At 32.9% G+C, this 20,746-nt stretch overlaps 1 protein-coding gene and 1 long non-coding RNA gene across 6 annotated transcripts in view; one reads left to right on the top strand and one right to left on the bottom strand.

Annotated features, from left to right (window-relative positions):
• The first annotated feature begins 425 nt into the window (after window positions 1–425).
• On the top strand, window positions 426–14,521 carry LOC143258695 (uncharacterized). Its single transcript, XR_013032458.1, has 2 exons — window positions 426–685; window positions 14,193–14,521. It is a non-coding gene; the product is annotated as an uncharacterized LOC143258695 (long non-coding RNA).
• The window catches only part of LOC143258694 (putative nuclear hormone receptor HR38), a 71,998-nt gene continuing 61,106 nt past the window's right edge, over window positions 9,855–20,746 (bottom strand). For all 5 annotated transcript variants that reach the window (XM_076518117.1, XM_076518115.1, XM_076518114.1 and 2 more), the window contains 3 exons: window positions 15,628–15,830; window positions 14,319–14,497; window positions 9,855–11,152 (listed from right to left, as the gene is read on the bottom strand). In XM_076518117.1, the coding sequence (XP_076374232.1) occupies window positions 10,896–11,152; window positions 14,319–14,497; window positions 15,628–15,830 (639 nt within the window). In that variant the 3' untranslated portion in view covers window positions 9,855–10,895. The remainder of the gene's footprint in view (window positions 11,153–14,318; window positions 14,498–15,627; window positions 15,831–20,746) is intronic.

The following is a 20,746-nucleotide window of genomic DNA, read 5'->3' as shown; positions in this document are numbered from 1 at the left end:
AAAATTTCTTTTAACGGATTCTTCCTCTTTTCTTTTATGCTTGAATTAGTGTTTTCTACAATACTCGAGTTTTATTGTTATTCCTAAAACGTGTGAACAATTGCTACTGTAGTTTTTAAAATAAGATTAAAAAAACGTTAGTTATGTAATTTTGGTGACGTCCACTTTCTGTTGCAATCAGTAAATTACATCTTTAGAAATAAGTTTGTGCTGGAACTTTTCTTTTTTTGATTAGCTTGTGTGAAACGTGTCTAATATTTTAACGTTGTTGGTTTATTAAGTGAAAAAAAATATATACATTGAACTTTAAGAAATTAAAAATCTTTATCATTGTTTTTCTTTTATGATATGATTAATACTAGAAAGTAAGGCACAATGATGTCATAACCTGACAAACATTGCTCAGTGTGGGTGTTTGACGCCTATACAGTATCATGGTTACTTTTATCTTTACTTGATTTGATTGTTTTTACATAACGAATCATCGTATATGCATGCACATACTCCCACACCGTTATTGCAGCGGTATAGTCGTTGCGTAGAAGACCTGTTGTAAAAGTCTACGTAAGTCAAACCAGTGTGTGTTTGTGAAACATTTTGGACTTGTCTACCGTAATTTTTATCCATTGTGACTCGACAGCGTGTTTCTCTGATAATTGTAAACGTTTATGTAACTGATTTGAAGGTAAGTTGAGTCTTGTACTTAAGTTTGAGTCCTACACTTCTCCTCTATTCTTGGTATGGATTTTTTACTAAATGTGAGAAAATACATTCCATTTATCGAAGTAATATTAATGAAAAAGATTTATTTGATACAATTATGTTATTATTACTCTTATACATTCTAGATTTGCTCAAAATTTGGACTAACTATTTCAAAGAAAGACCGTTTTCACTATCCACCAGTAAAATAAAACGTTATACATCATATAGATCTAATGCATTATTCCGTAGACGTTTTTTGCTACAAGCATACAGTCCGACAAAAACGAGGGAGCAAGTACTACTCCTCATCCATAGTACACCTCAACTTCACGCTTCGTAGCTACCAAAAATTTTGCAAAATCAATAGAGAGTCGAAAAAGTGCAGTTGAGGCGGTCAAACATTGGGAAATTCATATGTGAGCCAATCAAAATTAAGATAATTTATGAATTGAAATACATGGCGTATTCATGAAATAATTATTGGTGAAAACAGTTAAATTGACAACTTCTAATATATACAAAAAACCACTGCGTTTTCGTAACACTACATTTCAACAAGGGTTTTTTTCATGTCATATTGCCTCGCAACGAAAGTACAGCATAATATTGTGGTTTATGTCTGAAAGTATAAAATGAAATGCAGAGACGACAAAACTGGGAAAGTGTTTGTTGATTTCTTCATTTAGAGTATCCTTTGATTAAAGAGGTTTGTTTTATTAAAATCGCTTAATTCAGAAGCGATTTAAGTTTAAAGTTGAAGCGATATTTTTACTTTTATGATAAATTTTATGTACTAGATTCTATGCTAGGTGATCCCACTTTTTTTTTTTTTACTTTAGGCTTATTATACCAACTCTCACTATACTTATAAGGTTTCACGGTAAAACTCCTTGCAATCCCCGTCATTGAGTTAAATATTAAAAGTGAGTATCATAGGAATTGTTCTTCAATAACTTGATAACAGAAATGTTGATTGTTCGGACCTGAAATATTTTTGACATGCATTTACATTTTAGTTTTTCATATGTGAAATACAAAAATGAGAATCGTTATTACGTTGTACTTGAGTTGATTAGCCTCAGTTTCAATGCGAAAATATTGCATGAGTTATTAAAAATCAAGCGAAAAACGCTTTAGGCATATTTTATTTTCCACAGCATAACGGACAAACACTGACTCTCTTTGAGATATGCACGAAAACCGCAAAACACTGAAACATTCAGTACAATATTTACACCACACTTTCAGTGATATGTATAAAGCGTTTTACGTCGTAAGAAATCTTAGGACAATAGTTTGGGTAATACTTTTATGATAACAAATATATTAGCTAATAAATACAAATAAGTAGGTGCATTACGACCCACTATCAAAAAATGAATATGAATATGCTCTCAAAATTATAAGATAAAAAATCTCATTTTTCAAGTTTAAATTATTATTAAAGAGTTGGACAAAATCGCTGAAAAACTTGGTTCAAACGGGTAACTGTCATTTTCATTAAAATTAAGGTCATTTGTAAGTTTTAAAGGAGTTAAAAGTACACTGATAAGAAATACAAATGATTTATAACATTTATTCATTTCATGTTATCAGACACTGAAAGAAGATACAAGATGTACCAGTTATATTAATACATTTTAACTCCATATAATTTTGCAAGTAGAAAGCATTCATAAAATCAGATAATTATACCTGTAGTTCTTTATCGAGAGAAAACAGCTGTGATAGCTTCTGTACACTAGCAAATATTTACTTTTTAAGATTATTGTTTGCTTATAGCAAAGAAGGTGGCTCTTAACACTGCATAGAATACAATAAATATTGTAAGTTGACGAATAGTAGAAGTTGCATACGATTTCCATATAAAATCATAATCCATGAAAAATGAAGAAAGTCAATTTATAAAGAGGAATAAACGTGCAAAAAAACACACACAAAACAATATACCTAGGAGCAATAGCCCTTCAATTGCATTAAGTTTGCTTATTAGGTAATATTACTATCATAGTTTACAAAACGTAACCTTCACAAATAGCACATAATTTAAAGTATAACACTAACTCGTAACTTAGTGATTTCGTTTAAATCTGTTGTGATTGACTTCAGAAGTATTTGTATTGGAACAAAAATTAGAAAAGATATTGCCTCCAAGTTAAGTAGGAGAAGGAGAAATACCAGATCTGGTATTGTACCATCTGATGAAATCCGATCAGGTTATAAATTTACAATGAATCGGAAAGTCAAATAGCACGCTTGGTACTAAGGGCATGATACTGTTGCAATTATATCACACATACTAAGTATGGTATAATCTAGTCCGCTTGTACTTTCTACTAGCATTTAAGCAGCAACGACAAACACAACCCGAGCAAAAGTTTAATAAGGAAGAGGTGGAAGTATAAAGCACTGTCTCACGCCGAGACTTGCCGCATTCCCACAAAGGGTCTGCAATTACCGCTCACTTCATATGGAACAGTACATTCTCATTGTTAAGTTTTCAAAATACAATGACAAAGTAACTAGTTTAATACCATACTATAATGAAGTGGTAACTCAAGCCTGCGATGCATTTTCAATAGGTATGGCTACATCTACAATCCAAATCAGATAAGATGTGCAAAATCTGTCAAAAACTGTTTGTCTCATCTCTAGAATTAAACTATGTTATGGTTTGTGTTTTAACACTAGTATAACAAGAGCAATAACAGAGTCCATAATTCAGACACGTTCTTTCGCAACCTTTGTGTCTTGCAATTAAGAAGTGAATCCAAATCGGGCATAATTTATCGTTTCTACTTTCACGTGTCGTTTGTAATTCGTTCGTTGTGCATGTTACCTACACACATCTGAGTCAACACTTCTTACTTGTAGCCGACATGAAAACTAGGGATGGAGGAAGAGGTCATGTGCACCTGACTCTCCTGGGTATTTAAGAAATAAGCATACCCACAAAGAAGCGAGCGAGCGAGTTGGAGACTTTAAAGGCCAGGCCAATGATAAAAAGTAGAAGGAACTTCAATAAGTAGCACATAAAATCTATCTATTAACACTCATGCTAAATAAAAAGCTTACTTTGAATATTAACAGGGAAGATAACCTCACTAGTCACAGGTGTCTCTTTTGATTAGAATTACATACGAATAAGGAATCCAAATATACATATAAAAAATGTATCCAATGGATGGCTTCACCGACCAACTTTATATGATGCCATATGTCGAAAAAGTTCAATATGCGTATATGTTGCGCGTTATGTTGTTAAATGGAGTATTATTTGCGTTAATGTCAAAAGAAGCTAATAAATAACGAATGACATTTTAAACAAGAGTATTACATTATTTACTGCAACTAATAGGAAAGAAAATGCGTTATAAGTTTATGTATAATGAAATAAGTAGCTTTAATAGTATTAGTTATGTTAATTGTGATTAAAACAATAATGTTTTTGTTTTCATTCCTAGTACTTACCTTAAACTTCAAAAGTCACAGCCAGCAATGTCTGTCGTAATAGCTCACAAATGCGTGGGGGATATCCCATCTGTGAGACAAAATCCAAACGCTAATGTTAAGTGAGTAAGTAATTATAGGAAAATCAATTATATTAAGCTGAGTGTTTACACTCAAAGTCTCACCTCCTGTTGTCCTTCGCTGTCTGCAATCATTTGTGAGAAAGTAGTTACCTTCATAAAGTTGAAATAAAACCATACTAAAATTTATACTATGACACTTTCCATCTTTACTCTTTCAAAAGAAAATAAAAATAAGTTATCTTAAGGAGAACTACAAACGCTACCTTATTAGTCCTTACGTAGGTTGTGTATATCCACCATCTTCTCTTTCTCTTGAAAATATATTCAAGGGGAAAGCCGAGTCAACCCCAGCTTATAAAAAGCAAGCTAGTGGCTTCTAGTGACACAAAATAGGTTTTCCCTAATCGAAAGTTTATGTTTAACACCACTCTTTTATCAAAAATAGTTTGCATTGCTTTGCCTTCTACTACTTGCTTAACATCAGCGTTTGAATGTTATCTGATAAACTGGATGTCCTTAACGCATTCGGAGCTATTACGACAGGCACTATTCACTGTGATTTTATCGTAACAAGTAGAAAGGATAACAGAAACTTAACAAATATAAATATGATATACACACGCATGCGTGTACATATATGTCTATATTGTTTTACTTCAACAACAACTGTTTAACAATTTTTAAACATTTAAGAAGGTCCTTCGTTAGGAGGCGCTTCCAATAAACAGTAAAAAAATTATGACGAATATATACCTATGTAATAAATAGAGTACAGAGTTTACTATTTAAATGAGAAACTGATTTTGTTATTACATCTGAAAGCGGCTAAAATAATATTCAATAAATATCTTTGCACTGGATGTTCATGGATTTTAATTATTCATCACTAGGGTTAGGTTTGTAAATATCTCAACTGAATGGTAAAAAAGGCTTTTCTTAAGAACTACTTTTGCCCCATAACCGGATGGATAGGGCCATCGACTCACAATATGAGGGTCACAAGATCGAATCCCCGTTATACGAAACATACTCGCTCTTTTAGCCGTGGAGGCGTTGTAGGTTACGGTCAATTCCTCTCTTTATTGGTAAAATAGTAGCTCAAAAGAAAAAATATATATGTAAAAACGGCTGGTTTGTGAAAATTTTTTACACTCGGTTACACAACCCCCTTCAAACATGTGGTCAGCTATCGGTCAGTTACCTCTTTCTTTCTTTGTGAACCTGACGATGACCGAAGAAGGTCGAAACGTTGTTCGCTCCTCTACGTAAAACATTTTCTCAGCCCAAACGAGCCGTTTTTACATATATATTTTTCCCTACAAGTGGGTTTTCTCGTCATCACTGAGTAGCTCAAAAGGTGACAGTGGGTGGTGTTGACTATCTGCCTTCCCTCTAGTCTTACACTGCTGAATTAGGGACTGCTAGCGCAAATAGCCCTCGTGAAATTTTGCGCGAAGTTCCAAACATACATGCAAACACATATTTTTAATGATTATTTATTCACGTCCAGAGCAGTCAGGAAACTTTATCTTGCATCAGAAGATGAAAACACATTCAAGATTACGACATTACTGAAGAAAGAAACAGCAAGGATCTCAACGACACAGCTATAAAACTTGTGTTTAGTTCATACATATTCGTTATGGGTTCATTTGAGTCGTTGGTTTGTCTACTTCGTTTTCAGTTACACTTATTTTCAAAATGTATTTAATTTTTTACAGCATGATTGTTAGTTTATACCTCATTTAAATTTATCCAAGAAAGGTAATATATGTATCCAATTTAATAATATTTTGTTAAAAGTAAAGTGAGTACATTCAATCTAGCAAGAGGAAAAATATGTCATGACCAATGGATTATTTACGCACAAATATGCCTTAATCAATGGAAAATGTGTATGTGTGTTTATATTTACATATCACTCCGGAGATTACAAATGCGCATGACGGAACTCATATGTCTGACCGATAGAAGGTGTACACAAAAGTACACACAACTCAACGACTGGAATTTGTGTACCATTGAAATCTGTATCGGCATTCAACTAAATTCTGACCTTGCGAACCTTTACCAGGAACTATTATTATTATTTGAATAGTGTCCACTACAATTCATGTAGAATTTTGTGATTAAATACTATTTAATTTAACTGGTTCTTTATTTATATACCTGTTTAGAAGTTACGTGTATGCACTCGCATATGTCGTTCGAAAATTAAACAGATAGTGAAATCCGTACACAAAGCACCAAAAATTACATAAACATTCTAACCAGTGGGCACTTTCATTCGAGTCAGGTAATTAATACACACATCTCCATCATTTGATTTCGAATTTCATTTATGAATTACACTAACACATTCCTGACCAGTGAAGTTTATGTGTATCGAAACATAAACTTTTTAGTCTTATTTATTCGTACAGTGAATCTGTTGTGTATTTGCACACTCTCTCCCCAATTTTACAGCGGTATGTCGACGGACTTACAAACCGGGTTTACATACGCGTGGTTGACAGAGCACAGTTATCCCATTGTGTAGCACTCGTATCTTCTAACTCTTTTCTTTTCATCCTTTACTACTTTCTATTACGTAATTGAGATTATAACAACAAAAACAATGAAAAAAATAAAGATATTATTTTTCTCATTAATAATTTATTTAATAACAGTGCTAGAAATGTAATATGTCTTTCAGAACGTGTAAACTGTGGTGAATTTTATGATGATAAAACAGTTTATGATTAAGTTCCATATTATATTGTTTTGAAAAAATGACGAAGGAATCGAACTTCCATGTGTTTCGTTCTTGGGCATGCAATATAAAATCATGAAAGATTAATTTTTTGAAAGTCAGTTCATAAAATTTCAGCACTACTTTATTCACAAAGAGATAAGAGGTTAGAAGTAAACGTTGATGAGTAAGATGTAGCATTATACATGAGCTTTTCTGTACATTAAAATACTTTTATTTGTGACCTTTTGGCCATCTTCTCGGAGACTTCATCGGGCAACAAAGGAGAAATGATATTTAATATCAAGGTTTAATCAAAAGAAAAATGTTTGTTTATAGTTAAACACAAAGTACACAATAGACTGTCTGTACTTGGAAAAGGTAAAGAAAAGTCAATAGAAAGAACTAAATCTCCGTGCGCACTATTTTACGGTGAGGTAAATGCAAAATAAATTTACTAATTTGTGTGAGAATAAGGAATTGAAATATGTACCTATTGAAACGAAGATAGCTACTTATTTGTTACACTGCGCCTGATATTTCCCTTACTTAACAAACTATTATATTTAGATACGTGTACTTATTAACAGAAAAAAAAGTAGTGAATGAGTCATATTCTATGGTTTATTATGGCAACCCAAACCAGCCGTTTTTACATATATATTTTTTTAGCGGGCAAAAATGAAAGGAGTACAAACTTGCATTGTGAATGTTAACCTAAGTACTATTTTTTCGCTGTGCTATGTCTACTCTTTAAATTTGGTTGGAGTACATGATGCCTCCTATTACTCTGAAGTGATCACTTGTGTAAGCATAAGTCGTTTGTACGTTTTATTTAGTGTAAGTTGTGGAAGATGGAAAATGATAACAGAAAATACTGGTTGTTCTCTCCTTATCCTGAGTGAAACTCTTTGGAGTTCAAGAGTACAGGCTGCCTGTTCAATTGCTTGGCATTTACCTAGTGTTACAAAAGCACATGAAGATTTAATCTCTCAAGAAAAAAGCTTGAACTTTATGCTTACTTTCAAGTGAAAAGCTGCAAAACGTACTTTTCGCCATTTACAGAAGTCATTCTGGCCACTCTTTGGATAAAGGTATTAGCAAACTTTCATAGAAGAAGTTTGCGTCTTCAATCTGGAGGTATTTCGTTTGAAATCACTGTAGAAAATATTAAATTATTGTCTTTTAATATCGAGTCCTTGGCCAGAAATTCGTAGTGAGTCAAACTGGTAGCTAAAGAATTAGACATTCACATTGAATTAGTAATAGAACGAAGAAGGCACATTATGCTTAATTTGGATGATATCAAACAGGTTGAAGACACCGAGGACACATTTAAGATAACTGTTTTCTTTGTGGCCCTAGATAATATAATTTGTCAATTAAGAGATAGATTTGATGCAATCGATAACATATCTATTCTCTTCTGACAACTGTTGAAGTTCAAGAGCATAAGGAATAACTAAAATTGTGCAAACTTGTAAACCTTTAGATTAGGTTCTATCCAAATGATTTAACATTATGGAAGGAAAAATTAATCCTTCATTTTAAATCAATGTATGCATTAACATATTCCAGTTATTCATCTGGTCCTCTTCATTTGTTGAATGCGATTTGCATATTACAGCTTGAAGATATATTTACCGAAGTATGTTTGACCCTAAGAAGGTTTCTGTGCTCTCGCAGCCAGCATCACAGAGGAAAAAGGGCATTTAGCAAACTAAGTCCCATAAAAAAAAATATAGTTGGGATCGACTGCAGCTGGAGATAAACAGATTATCCATTTTACCTACTGACTTAGTAAAAAACTAGACTTCACTTAAATTATCGACCAATTTAGAGATGAAAATAGAAGTTGGATGCTTTCATAGCTATCAAGCAATTTGATAAGTAATTTTTATTTATAGTGCCTAAACATTTCACGATATATGCATGTAAGCCATTAATATGCCTTTATTTGTTGTTGTTATGACGGCTGGCTTGAGAACAGCGAGTAGTTTTAACGTACCTCAGAATCTGATGGAGATTTATGTATGATAATCCTGAAGTGAGCGTTGTTAGCTTACTGTGGGGAAGAAAGAACATGCCCCATATATTTGGTTTAACGGCCTATGTTATCACCTCCAAGATTCGATGCAGCTTGTTTTATCTAAAATTTTAGTTAAAATTGCTAGCTTCTAGAGACTTTGCCATATTGTACTCTTTCGGTACAATACACATGTTTTACATAAAATTGCTGTTTTTGGAACATGACGCAATTGTGACGCCATCATATAATCACGTCGTCATAATGTCAATGAAGTCATGCGGTATTATCCTCCGAAATGGGTTGGAAGAAACATATGGCGCTTGTACCCGGCCCCCGAAAACTTATGTTTAGTTGAAAAGTGGTATTTGAACAATTTTATAACTAATAATCTGTGAAATCACATTTCAAAGAATGACTTTTAAGTCATGAAACCGATGTAAAATAATAAAAAAATAGTAAAAACAGAATTGTTCAAAGATTGTAATGTAAACTTGTATGTTTTGAATATACAGTGCTACCTCTACTATCCACACATGGTTAGGGACGAACATATGTGGACAGTTAAGCTCCTATCGTCCCCCCAAGAGACCTGTGTAATATATAGTTACTGACTATGATACATTGAATTTAGGAATAAACAACTTTACATAAACAGCAAAATCAAACAATAAAATATATAATACACCAGTAGCACTTTGTGTTGGAGGTGATCTTGAAGGGGAAGGTTGAAGGAGGAGGAGAATAAATTTACCGATTCATTTTTGACCCAAGAACATGTAGGGCAATTAAAGTTTACGGACAATAGAAGTAAAAATGTGTATATTACATGTATGGTGGTTTAATTGGTAGAACATGAAAGGGGGTCATACAACTCAAATCATGCGATCTTTACTAAATAAATTCAGCTGTTTCAGCTTCTAAAACAACAACTAATTCAGAATAAGTCATAAATGTTTAATGTAACACTACGTTATGAAACTGAGAAACTATTACACTTCTTATTAAGCCTTTCGAACGAGGATGCATAATGTTATGAAATCTTTCCGTTTTGGTTAAATTTAGAACCTTTGTTTCGTATCCAATCAACTCTTTCGAAGCTATTGCATGAAAACGTAAAAGGAGCTTTTAATAAGTACCATGATTGTCACATTAATTTCTTTTGTCTCAGAGTTGTCCATTATGCCTTAAAGTCCTTTTGGTCGCTTCAATCTAACGGAATTTGCAAGATATTATTAGCAAGGGTTTATTTATTAATACGCTTTCAAGGCTTGGGTATACGGCGAAAATATTGGATTTTTTTTTAAATTTGAAATTATATTTAAAATATTTTCCCTAAGACGCAACCCCAAAGTGCTACCCAAAGTCAATAAACCTTCTTTCACGTTCATGTTTTATCTCTTTGGTTCTTTTTTTCATCCTTTGTTAGTTGAGGTAATTTATAATAAAAAGATATATCTAGCCATTTCATTGAATTTTAATTTGCTGTTGTTTTCGTGTTAGCGAATCATTTTCTCGGTGAGTAATTTAAGAAGAAAGATGCATATCTACAATTTTGGACCTAGAAGGTCAGTTAACCATAATGCGCCCCTGCTAATTGGACCAAAATATATTGCTTGTCAACTTTTCATCAATAGTAAATGTAGCAGTAAGTTAATTTTAGTTTTAAATTCTGATTTCATACAGAGTCGTGCCCTGACATAGTGTGATTTAGATTAACATATAGAGTAGATGGTGTAAAACGTCTTATTATATAATATTTACAGCAAAACATTTGATATGATGTTTTAACACATTACAAATATGGCTAAGCAATAACAAGTCGATTAACAATCCTTTTACAAAGGCAAAAGATTGACAGTTCATAGACATAAGCACCGAATTAATACGTTATACAGCTTCAGAAAGGAATGCCAGACAAAAACAAACCATCGATAAGCGGGGGTACAGGCACGATATCTTCAAGTTTTAAGTAGAACAACCGGTGAAGTCCTTGAACACTAAGTGATCGGAGATCGGGAATTTTAGTCAGAATATGTGAGAAGTAATTTGCTTTTTTCTGGGCTTCACTGTTGTGTGTCACATGATCACGCAAAGCTCCAACAATCTTCATTTGTAGTTGGTCCACTTTCTCGGGCTCTTTTAGACCATGTCGTTCTAAAATAAATAAATAAATGAAAAATAACGTCATAGTACAAATAAATAAATCACGTTCTATATTTGATGTCATTGTGACCAATATTTGATCTTACACAAAGAATACCGTTTCAAGTCAGTAGCCCTGAACTTGTTTAAATCAAGAACATTTGCAGACATTGATATCATGTGGCGGTCACATTCATTTTCGATACCTCTTTCCCTCGAATTTCTGGATATGCACACATGCATGTATGAGACACTAATATTTCAACATTTTCTAACAATTCTATTTGACTAATAACACTTTAAATTGTAAGCTAGATGTAAATGACAGTAAAGACTGTACTACATAATTACTTCAGACTTTGTTACATTCGCGCACGCGCATACACACACAGAAAAGTTCTTCAAACAAGGATATTTCAGCTCAGTTACAGATATTAAAATGTCACATTTTTTATTTCGACGTGAATATTTTGTTTAGTCTAGTATTAAATATACTGAAATATATTATTACCACCAGAAGCAATAACTCACTAAAATTATAGTAATAGCTGATGCAGCTAAGTAGGAAAGTTTGTATGATCATGCAGTTTCCGAGGCCTGGCATGGCCTAGCGCGTTAAGGCGTGCGCTCCGTAATCTGAGGGTCGTGGGTTCGCGCCCGAGTCGCGCCAAACATGCTCGCCCTCCCAGCCGTGGGGGCGTTATAATGTGCAGTCAATCCCACTATTCGTTGGTAAAAGAGTAGCCCAAGAGTTGGCGGTGGGTGGTGATGACCTTCCCTCTAGTCTTACACTACTAAATTAGGGACGGCTAGCACAGATAGCCCTCGAGTAGCTTTGTGCGAAATTCCAAAACAAACAAGCAGTTTCTAAGTTAAAATAGAAGGACACAATTTTCTCCTACTTTTCCAGGTTTATGAGGTTTTGTGTTAATTCTGTATTGTGTATGAAAAGCAAATTGAAAAATTACTTTATAGCAGTATTGTTGTCAATTTCTTTGGTTTAGTAGGTATCTAGTAATGTTAAATGAAAAACAGTAATCAAAACAGTAATATTTTGGATTCTTTAAGTTTTAGTAAACGTAACAGATAAGTATACAATTTTGTTGGGCTATAAAAGCCTTTTGTGGTTTTTACTTTTTTTCCACATGGAAACTACGTTCCAATAAAATACTGCCATCTTTTGACAGATATGTTAACGTTAAACTAAAAATCGCATTACATTTGCGATCAATATTACATATAGGTTGAAAACATTAAGCTTGAACTTTAAAACAAATATAAGTCACAAAAGATGTTTTGACTTCGACTGGATAAAATAAAATAAAACACAAGTAACAAAAGACCTAAAAATCAATTGTAAATATAACCTGTTATCTTAAAATGTCGTTGTTTTATAAATGTGTCCACTGTAGCACCATTTTAATTTATTCATTTTTGCATATAATTCGGTATTTTCACCATCATCATCTTTTGATTTGTTCAGTATATAACCTGTTTACATTAACATCGTTTTCAGTTGTTTTTTCATGTTCTACTTTTGTATTTTAGATATTTTTCTTCACTGACAACTGTAAAAAAATAGCTAATGGTAATTATTTTACATCTCATTGAGAGAATACGTGTTAATAAGCACCTAAAATGGCCCATGGTAGATTTGGTTGACAGTTTGCACAAATACATTGACAGGTTTTGTATTCTTACCTCTTGATGTCTCCCAAGTTGCCTCATACTAATTAATATATGATAACCTACTTAAATCGTAGTGAGAGTGTATTTTGTATGCTCTTATTACTTCTGAAATCCTTGCAAACAGTTTTATATTTATTAACATACCTAATAATATATATAATATTATATGGCGATAGGTTAAAGGATTTATTTCATCACATTTCATTGTGGATTCTTTACAACAGAAATATGCAAATAAAATATCACTCTGTAGTGCACGTGCATTATATGATAATCATTTGAAAGACGCTTTAGTTACATGTAATGTAATATGCCTAGCGGTGTTATGAATGTACAATATTGCATACATTAGTCTTGTTAAAAGAATTTCAGTCTTGATCAATGAATTAAATACATGCAGATGTACTATTGCTCTTTTGGTATTGGAAAATACGAAGGTATCGTTTTGATAACTTTACGCATCTGAGAGAAGATGGGAGCTTAGATACTAACAACAATATGCAATATGAGCACAAAATTCAAATTTTAGTTCCCCTGAACTATAAAGACTATAGCAGTCACATAGACCAATTGATGCTGTGTTGCTGAAAGCACAGTTACAGAGTTTTAGTAGGTCAAGTCTTGTGTGGAATGAAAATATGAAAATTGCCACAAACTTAGATCTCTTTATGCACAATATTCCCTGCAAATATGAGTTCCATACTCTAAAGTAAGATATTGCAAATAAAGTCATTTCGTTATCACTGTGCCCTTTATTTTAAAGTGCCAATATGGAAAATGTAACCATTAATCTTAACTGTATGTACAAGTTGTTTAAGTCAAAACTAAATTTCTATTTTTAGATGCAGGGAGACATTTTAGGCTTCCAATAACACTTTATTAGTGTCAATTTAATGTCAACAGAAAAAAACAAACAAGAAGAAAGAGCTCAAAATAAATTTATAAATGGAAAATTTCAATTTTTTAGCTACTTCAAGTTTTTAAAATCTTTGATGAGTATTTTTAAAGAACAATAATGATAATGATTTTGTTTATTTTTAGAGGCAGAAAAAGTCTGTAAGTTACTTGAAAAAGCCTAAATTTATTTTAAACTATTTCGGGTTTTAGTTTTTCGTTTTGCTTTAGTAAAGACTTTGGAGCAAATAATGATTATATTTATCTTGTTCATTAAGTCCTTTGGGTGGTCTTTTACTTTTTGACATATATATCTACAAAATCACTGAGATAACCTGCTCAAAATTTGGTACACAGAACTGATGCTACCATCGCATTTTACCACTTGTTGGTAGAAAAGAATTTGTCTCTTATTATTTTGCAGTCACAAACAGTTGAAATATATGTTAGTTTGTTTTCTTATTTTTAGCGGCACCATTTACTGAAAACATATGCTGAACATTACACTTTTGATGACAACTGATATTAAACAAGGAAGACAGCACAAGCCGTTTAACATTAACATTTCCTTAAGAAACATTCATGATGTGCTTACCTGTTACTAAGACCAAGGCACAAAGACATGCAAATGCTGAGATGTCAATTTCCAGAGAGTGCAGACACACGGCAAAATCCACGATAGCATCTATCCAGTCACCAAAACCACGACGGCATTGTTCTTTATGAAGAACCAATCCATTACAGAATGTTAATTTGTCATCATCTGGCTTCATACTAAAATATAAATATTCAGTTAGTGATTTGTGTTTGTTTGTCTCAGATATTCTTATAATCTTTCATAATTTTGAACTGAAAGAATAAAGAGAGACAGCTAGTCAACAGTACAGTCAACTCAAATGCTACTTTAACTGAGTAGTAAAATTTGACTGCTACTGTTATAATGCATCTAAGGTTCCAAAGTTCAGCCTTCAGTTAATACTGGTCCTGCATGGCCAGGTGGGTTAAGGCGTTTGATTCGTAATCTGAGGGTTGCGGGTTCGAATCCCTGTCGCACCAAGCATGCTCGCCCTTTCAGCCGTGGGGGAGTTATAATGTTACGGACAATCCCACTATTCTTTGGTAAAAGAGTAGCCCAAGAGTTGGCGGTGGGTGGTGATGACTTGCTGCCTTCCCTTTAGTCTTACACTGCTAAATTAAGGACGCAGATAGCCCTCGTGTAGCTTTGCGCGGAATTAAAAAAAAACAGTTAATATTATAAAAAAAATTTGTTTCGAAGACATAGTTTCATTAGAACAAAAACCACTAAATTTTGTGAAAAATGTTAACCATATAATTTCCGAACAACCAAAGTCTATGAAAGTAAAAAAACAACAAAACCCTTTTAAAACCTGATTATAAAAATCCTAATAACACTAATTTTAGGTGGTTATTGTTCCTTTTCATTTTCATTTCTAATGATAAGACTATGATTTTGTTTTTTTAAATGAAATCTGAAATCATCTGAGCATATTGTAAAAATACAAAGTTAGTAAAAACTAAAATGAAATTAATGTTTCAGTTGACATGTGGTGGAAGAGGGTGGAATGAGTAGAAAAACCTATAAGAAAGTCTAAGTTACCGACTTATACATATTCATATGCTAATAAATAAACCTTAGTAGCCCCTTAACTTGTGGATGACTAAATGTACAAAACTTATTTTGACTTTTGTGAATATAGTATTCGTAGAAGTTTCTTTTAGCACAAACATAATATTTCTATGCCATATATTTTTAGTGTGGCTCCTTCTGCGAGTGAATATAAATATATATTTGTTGAAAATACCTATATGAATGATAAACTCTGTTTTACGAAATTATTATTTTAAGTAAATTTACGTAATAAAGCGCTGTAATGTCAGTTTACCAGTATGTCAGTCGGAGAACAAACAGTTCAAGACAAGCTGACTGAAACAAAAGTTCTTGATCCTCTTTATTGAGTTCTGTGAAGCCAGGGATCTTCTCAGCAAATATTCGAATAATTTCCAAGGATGATGTCATTAAACTGAAAGTCTGATGGACTTGTTCAGATTCTGAGAGGGGATTTTCACCTGATGATGGCTCTCTAAACTAATAAGCACAAAAATATTCTTTATATGTTGCATTGATAAAAAACAACAAAAACAATAGCATTGACGATTAAAAACGATTCCCTAAACCATATCTTTGATATATGACAGACCTGTAGTCAGAAATGAAGTTAATGTAAAATATGCATAAGTTCATTAAGTACTTGCAATCATAATCGTGTAGCAAAGTCATATCATCACAACAATCCCTACTTCATCTATTACAATGCAATCCATACATCTTTAATGACTGCAATACAATCTTTGCTACACATGCAGACACTAATTAGTGGTATTTGTAAATCAATTTATTTATGGTTCCATTAATATATTTACATTCTAATAATTATTTAATACAGCGTTCCTCAAGCCATGGTACATACAAGGAAAAAACGTTTGCAGTGGGAATTGCCATCCACTTGCTTTCCCCAAAGTTAGCAGTTTAAAGTCAGTGATAGTGGCAGATAATGGTATTATCTTTGCTATGAGAAATAAGGAGGAAGCAAGTTTGTTGGCAATATTTTGATTACTTGGATAGTTGAATAATCGTAATAATCGAAAACACTAATTTCAATTAGTTGATTATTTTCTAGAAAACACGTATAATCGAAATTTAGATTATTCTATTGTTAGAATAATCGAAAATACTAATAAATCAGATAAATTAATTTCGATTAGTCGATTTGTTTATGTGACGCTAATCGATGCAATTACTTCTCATAAGTAATAGGTTATATCGCGCAGTTCTTAATGCAGTATCTACGACATTTTCAACCCCAATAACACCATACATGTTCAACAATTGCAATACATACAATTTAATGAGTAAAAGAGTTCTGAAGATCCATCATGGTCGTCATATCCAGTAAACTAAACTACCCGTCATCATTAAAATGTCTATCACATTTTCCTTAAATATGCTTTACCCACCACCTCTGAAGGTAAAACATTCAAAAAGCTATCAACCTGTGATTAAAAATAATTGTCCCAGCTAAAAATGAACATTTCCCTGCTAAAATTAATATATTTTTGTGTCATCTTGTTCTATCACTCTTATCATTAAGTACAAAAGATGACGCAAAGATACTATTGATCTCATTAATAGTCTTTAAGACTTTAATCAGACCCCTCCAATTCTTCTTTTTTGAAGATTAAGCAATTCCAGAGATCTTAACCTGCCCTTACATCATAACCTTTCCATCCCAGGTATTATTCAAGTAGCGCTCTCCTGAATACTTTCCAACAATTCAGTGTCTTTCCTAAGGTAAGATAAAGAGCACAAGACTGAACACAATATTCCAATTGTGGCCTAACCAATGATCTAAATAATGACATTATAACCTCTTTAGATTTATATTCAATGTTTCTTGAAATATAATCTAAAATCCCCTTACATGGCTTTACAAACAGATTCAATAGAATGCCAAGATACGTTTCTTACATAACACTGTTAAATTTATACCCATCAAATTTAAACTGTAATTAAAATCATGTTAACCTTCATGCATCAAATTGCATTTATTATAATTAAAAGCCAACTGCGATATATTTGCCTAACTCACCAAATAGACTAAATATTTTTATGAAACAACAGCATATTCCTCAGCGCCAGCAACTCTCAAAACTTTAATATTATTTGCTGACCATTCTTTCGTGTATGTAACAGATGTAAATCAAAAGGAGCAAAGGCCGTAACAGAGTCCTGATGTATCCCAATTGTGAAATTAGTTAAATTTATATGTTTGTTTGTTTTGAATTTTGCACAAAGCTACAAGAGGGCTATCTGCGCTAGCCGTTCCTAATTTAGCATCGTAAGACTAGAGGGAAGGAAGCTAGTCATCACCGCTCACCACCAACTCTTGGGCTACTCTTTTAACAACGAATAATGGGATTGACCGTCACTTATAACGCCCCCACGGCTGAAAGGGCCAGCATGTTTGGTGTGACGAGGATTCGAACCCGCGACCCTCAGGTTACGAGTCGATTGCCTTAACCACCAGGTCGTACCGGGCCAGGTCAATCTGACTGAACTCTATTTATAACAACATTTTGCTTTCTTCAATCCAGTCATTTTTATTTATTCTCCACACTTGTAGAGAAAAATTTTAACAAGCCTTTTATGTAACACCTTGCAAAATTCTTTCTGTAAACTAGATACACCAAAACCACACCCATGTCCTCGTTTACGTGAACAGTAACCTCTTCAAAGAATGTCAAAGGTTTAGTAAAGCACGATTTTCCTCTAGGGAGACCATGTTGATTTTCCAACAAATTTTAAATTTTATTAAATGACTTATCAATGTATCTTTTATGTGAGTCTCAAAACATGTTCCTCACTGCTCATGAAAAGAGGAGTAATATTAGCGAACTTCCAATCTTCTAGCACTGTTCAAGAACTTAAAAGAAATAGTAGCAAATGGCTTACATATTTAAACCTTAACCCCTTCTTATCCTTAGACCCGGTTCGCGGGTTCAAATCCCTGTCACACTAAACATGTCGTTCTTTCAGCCGTGGGGGTGTTATAATGTGACGGTCAATTCCACTATAGTCTTACACTGCAAGACTAGGGACGGCGAGCGCAGATAGCCGTCGAGTAGCTTTGCGCGAAATTCAAAACAAACCAAACAATAACAGTCAGTTTAAACTTCTTAAAATGTAAATCATTTTCATTAATTTCATTCCTTATATCATTTCTTTCTTAATTATTTTTAAAATATCCAGTTTTGGTAAGCTTGTCCAATTAATTCAACTGTCCAATTCAGATAAGATAACTTCTGTCGCATCCCTTCAAAATATGTAACCAAACTCATCATTCCGGATCGCTAATTGCAGAAAGACATTAAGTTTAATTGATTATTGATCATCTAATAAGTGTAAAATGTGATTGTTTCTAGTTGATTTCCTGCTCAATTGATGAACAGAATCATTCTGAACCGTTTCTAAAAACCTGTCTCCTTCTTGACTGACTCCAGAATTTAAGTTATATTGAAACTTTTGTGATAAACGTTCTGAGGTAAACGTATATACTAATCGTAACAGGATTCCTGCATCCAGTGTTTAGGGTTTGACATGTGTTTGTTGTATAAATATTTCTATGATTAACTGTTTGTAAGTTACATAAAACGCATTTTGACAGAACACATGGATAATTTCAGAAGTTGATGTATAGAATACTAATATAGATGTAATTCAGTCTTATTGTCGAAATAATAATAGATTATCATGACCTTCTTCTTCGTAACGACCTCAATGCCAATTAGTATTGGGACGACCGATAATCTTCTATGCCAAGAAATTTTACTCTTGAATACCCTGCCCAGACAGTAACCATGTAAAAACCACTAAGCTATGACAGGCTCGAATTAACTATCATGATAATAAATATAAATGTATTCTGTCGATTACTTTATTATATAAGAAAATTTTTGCTGGTAATCATATCGCCATTATTGTTTTACTTTTTAATGTTATATACAGCTGAAAGGTGAAATCACTATCCAGTGTGAATTGTCAAAACTAAATACACTTTATGGAGATGTTCGTTTATATTAGAAAGCTCAGTTTTCAAAGAAGATAGTGACTGGTAGGACTAACTCTAGTGTTGCATAAGCTCAAGTAAATATAAATTTATATCTGATAAATTCCTCAAAATATTCCGTAGTTCTCTTATTCAACCAATTAGCTAAAAATTGAAAATTTCTTCATTGTTAAACAATAATTATCAGTTACACAGAAACTGTGGTGATGCGGCGCCTGAAAATCACGTAACTATTAATTTCGAATGGAACTCTTTGACTCCCGAGGTAAACATCAATATTCGCTATAAAGGAACCTTATAGGTTCTGTGCCTGAGACAGATCCATGTATTAGTTGCATATAACTCTTATTGACTTGATGGATGAGGTAAATATTAGTAAGTGTTAGTTACTTAAGAGCCTTGTTGACTGGGTGTATGATATAAGACTAAAATATGGTATTAATTAACTAGCACTTTAGATAGAGTTATAATCTAAGTAGGGACCACCTAAATGAGTGCTTGAGGTAGACATATTTAGTACATAAGAGCCTCGCTAACAAAATGCCGTTAGTGGTAAACTTATAAGCTACATAAGAATCATGTTAACCCAAAGCCTAAGATAAACATATGTGTTACATAAAAATCTATGTGATGAGATAATGATGCAGATAAACAAAATTATTAAAGAGACAACTCATTTGCATATACATAAATATGAAGTATTCTTAACTTTACTGAGCATATACGTACAAATTTAAAATTGTTTTCATGAGATTATGGTGTTGAATATTATTTCGAATATGGTTTAGTCAGTAAAGTAAAAGTAATGTTTTGTGGATTTCAATCATTCTTTTCTGCTTCAGGTAAATCATTATTTATTAAATGCTAACTGCGTTATTCGTACCCTGGATGGAAGTTATGTAAATTCATGATTAATGAAGGGTTATCTTAGGACTAGAAAAGTTGTTTCGTTTATACAGTCATGTGAAAAAGTTAGGACACCCTATGAAATACTGTGTATTTTTGTAAAATTTTTGGACATATAGATATTTAATCTCAATTTCAACAATACTGAGAGATTATAGGAATATAACTAAACAATTGAAACTGAAGAAAAGACTTTTCAAGATATTCTGTAAATGTAATTCTACAAAAATGCATATTATAACTGAGGAAAAGTTAGGACACCCTACCCCCTAATAGCTAGTGTTACCCCCTTTGGCAGTGAGACTCTTCTTGTAGCTATCTACCAGTCTGAAGAAAGTTTGCCCCCCTCCTCAATGCAAAATTATTTCAGCTGTGAGATGTTTGATGGGTTTCTTGCATGTACAGCCCGTTTCAAGTCACCCCTCAGCATCTCCATGGGATTAAGATCTAAGCTTTGACTCGGTCATTTCAG

The sequence above is a fragment of the Tachypleus tridentatus genome, chromosome 8 (assembly GCF_004210375.1).
Source record: "Tachypleus tridentatus isolate NWPU-2018 chromosome 8, ASM421037v1, whole genome shotgun sequence".
Taxonomy (NCBI): Eukaryota; Metazoa; Arthropoda; class Merostomata; order Xiphosura; family Limulidae; genus Tachypleus; species Tachypleus tridentatus.
The sequence above is the reverse complement of the archived record's forward strand: the minus strand, read 5'-3'. Positions and strand labels throughout refer to the sequence as shown.